Source organism: Podarcis raffonei, chromosome 8 (genome assembly GCF_027172205.1).
Source record: "Podarcis raffonei isolate rPodRaf1 chromosome 8, rPodRaf1.pri, whole genome shotgun sequence".
NCBI lineage: Eukaryota > Metazoa > Chordata > Lepidosauria > Squamata > Lacertidae > Podarcis > Podarcis raffonei.
In genome coordinates, this window is record NC_070609.1 from 13,258,799 (window position 1) to 13,269,493 (window position 10,695).

Consider the following 10,695-nt stretch of genomic DNA (forward strand, 5'->3'; position numbering starts at 1 on the left):
TCCTGAAATACTTTTTCCCTAACTGCTGCCATTTAATGGAACTCCCATCAGAAGTGGTAATATGTCCCTTTAGTTTATTAAATTGTGAGCTTTATTAAGTTGCAGGCTTACTGTATTTATTTGAAAGTTATAGACTTGAGAACCAACATTTCATTTGCCATAATCATTTATTTTCTTATCATAATGATCACATTGGAAATTTAACTGGTTTAAATTTTACACCCTAGCTTTTTGGAGCTAGAACCCAGAACCCCAACACCAAGAGGATAAAAGAAGCCCAGTGGTCCTGAGGCCTGGCTGTGATCACTAGGCTTCAAACTTATGAAGCATTATAACAATTCTCTTTTCTGGCAGTGATAATAGTGTTGCCAATACGGACTATATGTCCGAAACCATTCTTTTGTTTTTCCTTTATGGCACAAAAATCTTTTGTTGCACATCCATGGAAAAAGAATCTATCCCCTTTATGAAAACCTGAAGAAGAAGAAAGAAAGAAATGTTCACATTAGTGCTTTTCCAGGGCCTTTGAAATTGTGGTTGTGTTAGTGAATGTGAATTTTAATAATTCATTTTTATAAAATATACAGCTGAAAAATCTGCAGCAATCCCATAAACACATCTAAAATTTGGAATACAATGTTCATGCAGCCACTGATGAATGGCATGATAACAATGAGGAGGCAGGGGAGGGGAAGGAAAATTGAGAAGCCGAGGAGGCTCAAGCATAGAAGGAAGGCCTGGCATCTGAAGAGGAGGAAGAGGAAGAAGCAGAAGAAGGGGAGGTTGAGGGGAGGGAGAAGGATTGTGATGTTGGATGCCTCAGGAGTCCAACCAAATCACAGCTGACATTGTGCATTTGCTACCTGCCCCCCCCGTTGGTTTTTTTTTTTTGGGGGGGAGTAGAAATTATATGGACCACCCCATTTGCTTAGATGTTTGCTGCCTGCCAGCTGCTGGTTTCGTTCCAGGGATGAGCATCATTTGATTGTCAGAAAAGAAAGGATTTCCTAAGTATGGTGTGTTGGGATGGATAAGAAAGAGGAAGTAAGGTGGTTAGAGGTAGTCATTGTCTTTTGGTATCCAGGTGTTAAAGAAAGGAGGGGGATATATGTGTGTATGTGGACATATGTGGTCTGTGTGTTTTTGTGAAAAAGAAAAGCAAAAACAGTAGGGCTGTACGTATGCATGAGTGTCTTGGTGATAGGTGTCTCTACATCTTTGTAAAGGAGAGAGAGGTAAACAGAGGTATGTATATATGCATGTATGCCTGTGAGGGAGAGACATCTTTTTAGAAAAGAAGGATAGAATATTAATATGTGTGCATTTGGGAGGAAGAGGGAGAGATGTTTGTGAAAGAGCAACAAAAAGCTAAGGCGATGGAGTGTACCAATCATGGTTTCCTTGAGATGGGGGAGCAAAGTGAAGTGTACCAAGTAAGACCAGATCAATGAAGTGGGTGGGTTAATGATTGGGGTGTGTGAAAAGCAGAGGTCACCAGTAAGGGGGAGGAAATGAGGGAGGAATGGGAATGTGGGGTGTATAAAGGATAATAAATCATGGGGTAGGGTTAAGGAGCATGTAGGAAAGGGTGAAGTGGAGGGAGTAGCATCCCAAATAGCAGAGGAATCATAGAAGGGGGTCTACCCCTTCAGAAATCAGGGAGAGAGGGAGAGACAGGGACAGAGAGAGAAGGAGAAGGAGTCACGCGGGGTGGAAAAGCACACTGGAGGAGGGAAATGCACTCTTCAAATGTTTGTAAGAGGTGTGAGAGACTTTCAAAATGTCTTGGATGGGAGTGGGGTGGTGAGTGCAACAAACAGGGGGATATGCCACTTGTCCTGAATAAAAAAGTATGGCTATAAAGAAACAATTTCAGATGACACCCAATGTCCTTAGAACTTGAAAGGCCATGGAGAGTACATTTGAGGGCTGAGGTGTTACCCCTAAGTAGATCCAACCTTCTCAGTTTCAGGATGTGGGTGGACCAGAAGGGGAACTTTCACAGGTGACCTCAACAGATGAGTAGGCTTATGTGGGAGAAGGCAGTCCTTGAGATGCCCAATTCCCAAGATATTTGGCACATTTAACTATGTGACACCAGTACTTTGAAGGGAACCTAGATAGTCCTGAGGGTTTCTCAGACCGTTTTGGAACTGGTTTCTGTTTTCAAGAAACTATCTGTATACAAAGGCTTGTTTGGCCAATAAGGTGTTTGAAGTGTTTGCAAGGTTGATGTAAAATCGTAGGAATCTTAAGTGGGCCCTGGCAGACACAGAGGGTAATCCAACTTCCACCCTCAAGAAAGCTGCTGGTGTTCCTTGAGGAAGGCCTAGAATCCTCTTGAGGTAATAATTTTGCAAAATTTCAAGCCGTTCCAACAGCCTCTGGTTCCGCCCCCAGAGTTCTATCCCATATAACATCTGGGGAATAGCTTTCCCAACAAAAGCTCTTAATGCTGGGATCACCAATTGTCCTCCCCGGGTATGGAAGAAACTAAGCAGGACACCAATTGTTCTTCGTGTTAGGATGGTTACAGCCTTAAAGTGGGCTAGCCAACTAGATGTAGCCTGAAATGTAACACCCAGATATTTAAAAAAGGGGCACTGTTCAATCACATGTTCATCTAAAGACCATCTAAAGGTGTGGCGGGCTCTAGTAAACACCACAATTTTTCAATCACATGTTCATCTAAAGACCATCTAAAGGTGTGGCGGGCTCTAGTAAAACTATCTGTATAAAACGTCAAATAGATTTGGAGCTAATTGCAAGCATTTTGCCCCAATTAGTTTCTGCCATTTTGCTTGCTGTTAACAGAGAGATGTGGTCTGGGGAGAGTTTCAAGGTAGAGTTAGAGAGGCCTGAATATTCCCTCTACTGGTGTAAGCAGAGAAGCAAGTGAGATAAGGTGATGGGCTCTTCCTCCATGTGACACTTTCCCCAGGCAGTATCTTTTTCTCCAACACATTCTCTCTTCCATCCTCCATCACATTATTAATTCTGAAATCTGGTTGTGGGCAAAGTCTGTGTCAAGGATAGCTAACCAGGAGCAGAGCCCACTGGTGCCTTCTGCCAAATGTACAAAAGCATGCATCCACAGGAGATATCAGAGGAAGTGGGGGAAAGAGACAGAGGGGCTTCTTTCTCTCTCTCATTTATATTAGAGACTGATATACCAAGTGCATTGACATGTAGAAGAAACTTTGATTATTGTTTTTAAAAACAGATTCAAAAAAGAAGAAAAGCTTGCTTCTTACTTTTCTGACAACATAAAATGGGGACAGGGGAAAATAAAGGGGTCAGCATGGTTTTCCAAGGTAATTTGCAGGCTTTGTTTCCTGGTTCAGTAGCAATCTTACCTTCCATAAGAGCTCCCTCAAAATGAACACACTGATTCTCATTCCCAAGGCAGTTGACGGTCTTATCACTCGTACAATTCTGAAATTTGGCAGCGAAGCAGGCTGGGCACTGCATACCATTCGGTGTAAGAGCATTGTGATCTGGAACTGCCAAAATCAAATCTATAGTCAGTATATGTAATGGTTTTATCTGTCTTTATATCTACAATCTCTGGCATCACATATACATTTATTATCTCATTTGCTTTTTATGTGCTGCTAAAAGGTCTTTCCTTTTAAAAGTCTTTACGGGGCAATGCTCGTCTGGAAGTTAACTCCAATAATGTATGCTTGCATTCATTATTGTATTTTCAAACTTTTCATCTTGTGTTTTTAGGGATAAGCTCCAGAAGAAGGTTGCTGGTGGTGGAGGGATTGTGATGTTGCTACAGCGGAGTGATGAGAGCTGGCTAAGGACACAAGAGGGCTGAATTAAGCCTCCATCTAAGAGGTTTTCACACATGAAGATAATGATACTTTTTAGCACCTTCCCCAAAAGATAGGTGTTAAGTATCTTCTATGGGTTAAAATTGAAGTTTGTCTATGGGAAGATGTTGAAAAACCTTAAACTGCTACATTAAATGCAAAAGAACACACACACATGGACAAACACACACTCCTATATACAGTTGTACCTTGTTTTGCGGCCAGGATCCATTCTGGAGCCCCGGCTGCTAGCCAAAAAATACACAGGGCAAAGTGACATGTCTGTGAACACATGGGGAGCGGTTTGCACTTCTGCGCATGCACGAAGCGCAATTTAGTGCTTCCGCGTATGTGCGAGCGGCAAACATGGAAGTAACCCATTCCAGTACTTCTGCGTTTGCCGTGGACGTTCGCCGGAATGGGCGCTAGACAAGGCGGACATTCACGGAGGTATTAGTGTATACACAAAGAAAGTTGTGCATTGACCCTCTGTTCTGTGGCCTGTGGATCTTTCAGTTCATGATGTACTGCTCTGACGACAACCTTCCCACCTCCAAAGCAATTTGGAGCTCAATGCTAAGAGATTTTATATATATTTATTTCTTTCATCATATTTTAACATACAATTAAAATATGGCTGGCATACGGTGCATCAGAAGAGTGCACAGTCAGATCCTTCCACTTAGCAACAGGAGAATCTGATCTTCCATGGTGTTCCTTTGGAGGGCAGGAAGGAGGAAAGGACCTTCTTCAAAAGGGATCCTCCCAGAATGGTCTTCTTTTTCAGTGTTTCTCCTTCTCACTCATGGCAGCCTCTGCTTCCTGTCTGCCTGACAACTCATCCCCAGAAAGCTCTGCACTGCTCAGTCCTAGATCTAGCCATCTGAGGCTGTCTCAACCCCAGTTGAATGAGACTAAGATCCCTCAAAAGATGCCCAGCTTAGGTTGTGCCTTGGCTGAATCTGGAGCACAACTATAATATGTAGGATATTTTTAAAAAGATGTAGACACTTACTTGTGAGAGTTTCATTGTTGCACAGGTCACTGCTGCAGCAGTGGATCGTCATGTCAAGGAATTTACCCTGAGTTGAAGTGAAGCTGTAATGGCCCGAATGGCACACTTTAGACGCGGCACATCCATAGAAAACTTCCTCTCTATTAGCAACTGTGAAAGAGAATTTTAAAAGAAATGCCTAGAACTTGAGCAAAAAATGCTGGTCTATTAACTCCAAACATAGTTTATTTGTAATGTTTCCCATATTCTTATCTGGCTGAATGGGGGAAATTTCAGACTAACCATATAGAAAGTATTATTAAATTTAATAGACTAGGAGAAGGGCCACTATTTTTTGAAACAAGAGTGCTGGGGATTTGTTTATCTTGAAGCATTTTTAAAATGGAACCATTCCATTTAAACTTATAAAAAACATTTCATTTGAAATAATGCAGAACTTCCTTTCAGAATTCTGCAAACTGCATTCTGATATATCCTACAAACTTGAAAACAGTTTGCAGTGTTTTCTACTGCTTAAAAACAGTAACAGAGTGGTGGAATTGTAAGTTAATTTAAAAGCACTGGGAAATGATTTATAATGAATTGAAAAAAATATTTAAGATAACTTTTGTGAAAAACCCAGAAGCCTTTTTACTAGGCATTTCAGGTCAAGATTTGCCAAAAGAGAAGAAAAAACTTTTCATGTATGCTACAACTGTGGCTAGGATATTGCTAGCACAAAGATGGAAAAGTGTTGAAATACCAACCGAAGAAGAATGGCAAAGAAAATGGATGGAATATGCTGGAATGGCAAAATTAACGGAAAGACTTCGAGACAAGGACAATAGAGATTTTAAGAAAGACTGGGAACCATTCATGTCATATTTACAGAATCAATGCAAAGAAATGGACTTACTTGCAGGGTTTGATTAAACGCTTGCAATTAACAAAATAAATGTAGGATGAACATGTTTAAGTGATAAGAGAGTAATAATAATTTTTAAAAAATTAGAGAATAGAAATAACCAATAAGCAGGGAGAGATAATATGCCCCCCCCAAAAAGAGGAAGCTCAGGGAAGTCGTGGAGGGGAGGGGGAAATTGGGGGGTGGTATTTTTGTTATATGTGATGATATTTTGATGCTAAAAATGTAAAATTTCAATAATGTGTTTTTTAAAAAAAACAGTAACAGAGTGGAGTGGTGGTGCTCCGCTGAACTCATATTGCGCAGTTCAGCAATCTCAGCTTGCATCACACTGACCTCTGTCTCATTGCCCTTCCCCCTCTACCTCCAAGGATGCAGCAGTGATGTGGGCAATGGAAGGTCAGGTGAGCACCATTGACCCATCCAACCAAATGGTCCGGTTTAGTAGCATATATCTGCATATCACAGGTCAGGGGTTCCTTGGGCTTCAGACTGTCTTCACAATGTCTTTCCAGAGATGTCATGAAAGAAGATGTATCGTGGTATATCCTTGAAATCTGACTTACCCTGACCTCGGCAATTAGCTGATAATGACTTGTGAGTGAGTGGGGAATCTCTGAGCAGAATAAGATATGTGACAAATCTTCCAAAATATGTTAGTTAGAGGGTTGCAAGAAGCAGGCATGGGCTTGCTATGGTAGCCACCCTAGCACCAAATTCCATCCAGCTTGGATAACAGGGAAAGTAGAAACAGCAGCACCAAAAAATGTTGCCTGCCTTGAGATAGAGTATGCATCCATTAATTAAGTTAATACCTTGCTATATTTCCTGAAACCTTAAAACGTTTGTTTAGAGGTGAACCACTGGAATACTCCTCTTGTGTTTTTTCCTTCCTCAGTTCTCCACATTGTGAAGCATTATTTCAAAATTACTTGAGGTGGGACAAGGAGCCATGACAGTGTGAAGCACCTTGATCTTCCATCCATTGATTGCTCAACATATGAATACTATTTACGGAAGCAGTGGAGAAACTCTCAATTGTAGTGCAGTTCTTGGCACTGACTATATTTGGTTTATAGTCCAAGTTTCTTATCCTGGTCTGATAGCCAACTGTAAACTGGTTTTCATTAGTTTGGGGGTGCTGCAGATCTCTAGATACTGCAAATCAAAATGGGCATCCAAAATGGATCACTGGTTGTGATCAGATGTTCTTTCTTTATTATTTTATTTTTAGATAACCCACTTACACATGTTAGCCATTACTCACTGCAGGGATGGGGAAGATGTGGTCCTCCAGAACTGGTTGGACAACATCTCTCATCTTTCCAGAGTATTGGCCATGCTGGCTGTGGCTGATGAATTTCAAATTCAAGCACAGCTGGAATGCCACTTCTTCCTCACTTCTGCTTTTGTGCATCAAAAGGGAAATGATTAAAAGATAGGTTAGACTTACCTGACTTTGTGTTCAAAACACCGGCAACACAGAGATTCTGTCCAGGTTTACATTCCGAAACATTTTCGTCTGAGAGTTCAGTAGTGTTGACCGCAGAGATGCATTTCAGTGGTACAACTACAGGCAGGAGAGAAATATTAATGCAAAGCTGTTTCTTTCTTTCTTTTTGGTGTTTGTGTTTTTGTGAATAATGCACAGAGAAGAGGAGATTGCAGATCCAAACTTTTATGAAACATGAAAAATCAGTATACAGTGGTACCTCGGGTTACATATGCTTCAGGTTACATACGCTTCGGGTTACAGACTCCGCTAACCCAGAAATCGTACCTTGGGTTAAGAACTTTGCTTCAGGATGAGAACAGAAATCATGCTCTGGCGGTGCAGTGGCAGCAGGAGGCCCCATTAGCTAAAGTGGTGCTTCAGGTTAAGAACAGTTTCAGGTTAAGAACGGACCCCCGGAACGAATTAAGTACCTAACCCGAGGTACCACTGTACAAGTATGTTAAATATGTTTAATTAACAGGGATCCAATAAACCTTTTGAATAATGTTTCATTTTAGTAAAATAAAATAAGGCAAACACTCATTAATTAGTGCTGTTGAAGTCATTAGCTAGAAGTAATAAGTTTTACTATTTCCTAGGTGTGGTGGAGTGCTCAATCCTCTCCTGTCTACCACCAATTTTCCTCCCACTGGATCTCTCAAGTAAATACTCCACTTCTTTGAGTCTTACACAATTCTTACACAACCATTTATTATTCGGTGAAAGTTTAAAAAGATTCATTTTGGTCCTTTTTCATAACACAAAAATTCTTGAACATCCATTGAAACTATGCCCATGCTCTGCATAATTTTATCAATGTTGTTGTTGTTACCAATACTATTATTATTATTATTATACCCCACCCATCAGCCACTCTGGGCAGCTCACAGCATATAAAAATACTAAAACATCAAGCATTTAAAACTTCGCAATACAGGGCTGCCTTCAGAATGTTTAAAGGGACTCACTTTGGCCCTTCTTAATATAACACTAGAACTCTTGATCATCCAATGAAGCTGAAAGATTGCGGACAGACAAAGAAAACTACTTAGCCCATGTTATTCTGAATTTATCAATGTCTTTTATAAACTCTACCCACCTCCAATCCAGGCTAACACACTTAAAGAAGAATAGGAAAAGGACCTGCCACAATTGCTATATATAGTGATGAATTGAGGGAATTGCATTATTCAAGAGCTGTGGATGCAGAGATTAGATATGAAAGGAAGGCTTCCCTTTCTAGTGAATACTTGCTGCAGTGAGACATCAAAAGAGAAAAATTCAATAAAAAAAACACTCTAATGCAACAAAGGCAGCCTCTATAACACCCCATACTGGAAATCCTCAGGGATGATATAGAGAAGTAACATCATCCCAAGGGCTTTAGAGGAGTTACTTACAGGTTGTTGAGCACCAAACGGATGACAACGAAAGAAAACACACCAGAGTAAATTTAAGGAACTGCAGAAAGTGGGGGGAGGAAGTCAAGTTTTGAAATGTTAAAATGACTGTAAAATTATTGAAATGTATAAACCTGAAAATCATAAATATTTTTTTAAAAAAGAAAACACACCAGAGTGCCCAGTCTGCAGTGCTCACAAAACAGTGGGAAAGGGGAGGAAAGGGCCAAAGAAATGAAAGAAAATGGAAGATTTTGGTTTGGAACAAAGTAAACACAATTCCACATGTTCTATATTAGAGATAGTATAGCCCTGGCTCTCCACTTTGAAACTGTACCTTACTAGGAGACTTTTCCACTCTGCTAAATGTATAATCAGTGGTCTCTGATCACTATTCTCTTTAGGTATGCCATACTCTGCTCCTTTTCCAGTGATGATCCTCTGAGGTTCTCTTCGTCCTCCTTCACAGCACATTCTGAGATGATAAAAAGAATTCTGGTTATCTGCTTTCAACTCACCTGGAGAGAGCATTGCCCAGAAAAGGCATGTGCTCAGGACTGCCTTCATAGTGCTGGAATAAGCAAGAGTCAGGAACGACTTGGATAGGAGTTGGACCATCAAAGGCAACTGATGCAGAAAAGAGCCAATTCAGAGCAATTTAAATGAGAAGGAAAGGGGCCTGAGGGCAACACTTCGGGAAAATTTGTTTCTTGGGCAGTGAGATGTAGTGACTGAGTGTACCAGAATGGGTGATGCCAGATTACAAAGTTTGTTAATTAATTAAAAATAAATTACTTTGTATAAATGGATTAATTTTTGCCAGACCCTTAGGGCAGCACCTGGGCAGAACTTGTTTGATGAGGCAGAAGAAAGGATGCACATGGAGATTTTTCCCCTCATCATTCCCATAATAGCACGACTGATTTTAAAATTCAACATTGCAAAAGGTTATATCTCAAGGGGTCCAGCCAAGTGTACAGCTATCTAAAGTACTTTTATTAGATTAAGGTCAAAGGGGGAAAGGACTGCTGTCTGCTATGTATGCAGAATTAGGATTTCCGCCTTCCACTGGTCCATTATTAAGCCTTAAACTTACACGGGAGAAAGACCTTCACATAGAAATAAAAGATTCTAAATGGTATGAGCTATGGTCATCTAAACCATGTAGAACAACCTCCTTTTATAGCAGAGAGCATTCTAAGAAAATCCTGCATAGATGGCATTGCATACCAATGCAAACTCCCCATATGAAGTCACAGAACTGCTGAAGGAGTATGGGAAAAGAGTAAACTTTTTCTGCCTATGGTGGGATGGCCCACATTTATTCAAATTCTGTAGAATGGTGGGGGGCGTTGTTTGTTTTTAAAAAGACTGTCTTAAAATATCCACTGTCACCGCAACTTTTTATACTAAAATTATGAGGTGACCATTTGAAAGATTTCTACTCTCTGGAACTCTTGACATGGATGTTGGTGGCAGCCAGAACCTCAATTGCCCCGATATGGAAATTTTACATATTGGATTTATGGATGATGTGGAGTTCAGTATTGGCTGAAAACAATAAATGACCTGTTGCCAAAGGCTGGGAGGACCCTGAAAATTTCTGGACTGCTTGGTGGGTTGTTATCTTATATACAACAAATACAGATGCCCATTCATGCCCGTACTCCCTGTCCATGGTAAAAAAAAAAAAGACACATGGCTTTTGTAATGTTCTTAAGTACTTTACCAACTAAATATTAAGTCTCTCCTAGATATACTGTGCTGCTTTTTTTGTACGTCTTTTACTTCAATAACATTAAAAAAATATTCATACAGGAAGAAGTGTGTTTGTCACCTTGAGCTCCTTGCATAAAAACTGGGTTATGGGGCATACAATGTGTTAGTGGAAGGATTAGATCCTCTGGTGGGGGACACAACATGCTCCTTCTGGGGTATTTTGTCCATCTTTGGTCCCCACCCTGTACTTAGCTCTTCCCTGTGGGTCACAGAAGCTGTCAGCATGCGACAGCAGCCACAACCTGGAAATGGCTTCATTACGCTGGCTAAACCAAGCAAGG

The 10,695-nt window shown here is 40.6% G+C and overlaps 1 protein-coding gene across 1 annotated transcript; it reads right to left on the reverse strand.

The window, feature by feature from the left end:
• Positions 1-292: 292 nt before the first annotated feature.
• On the reverse strand, positions 293-9,202 carry LOC128419152 (phospholipase A2 inhibitor and Ly6/PLAUR domain-containing protein-like). Its single transcript, XM_053399546.1, has 5 exons — positions 9,154-9,202; positions 7,194-7,310; positions 4,837-4,986; positions 3,357-3,503; positions 293-474 (listed from the first exon to the last, which is right to left on the reverse strand). The coding sequence occupies exons 1-5, from the start codon at positions 9,200-9,202 to the stop codon at positions 320-322; spliced, it is 618 nt and encodes a 205-aa protein (XP_053255521.1). The 3' UTR covers positions 293-319.
• Positions 9,203-10,695: the final 1,493 nt, after the last annotated feature.

Coding starts and splice junctions, on each gene's coding strand:
- LOC128419152 (XM_053399546.1), bottom strand. CDS start 9,202: ATGAAGGCAGTCCTGAGCACATGCCTTTTCTGGGCAATGCTCTCTCCA. Junction 7,311..9,153: donor CTGGGCAATGCTCTCTCCAG/GTGAGTTGAAAG, acceptor TCCTGCCTGTAG/TTGTACCACTGAAATGCATC. Junction 475..3,356: donor TGAGGGAGCTCTTATGGAAG/GTAAGATTGCTA, acceptor CTTCTTCTTCAG/GTTTTCATAAAGGGGATAGA.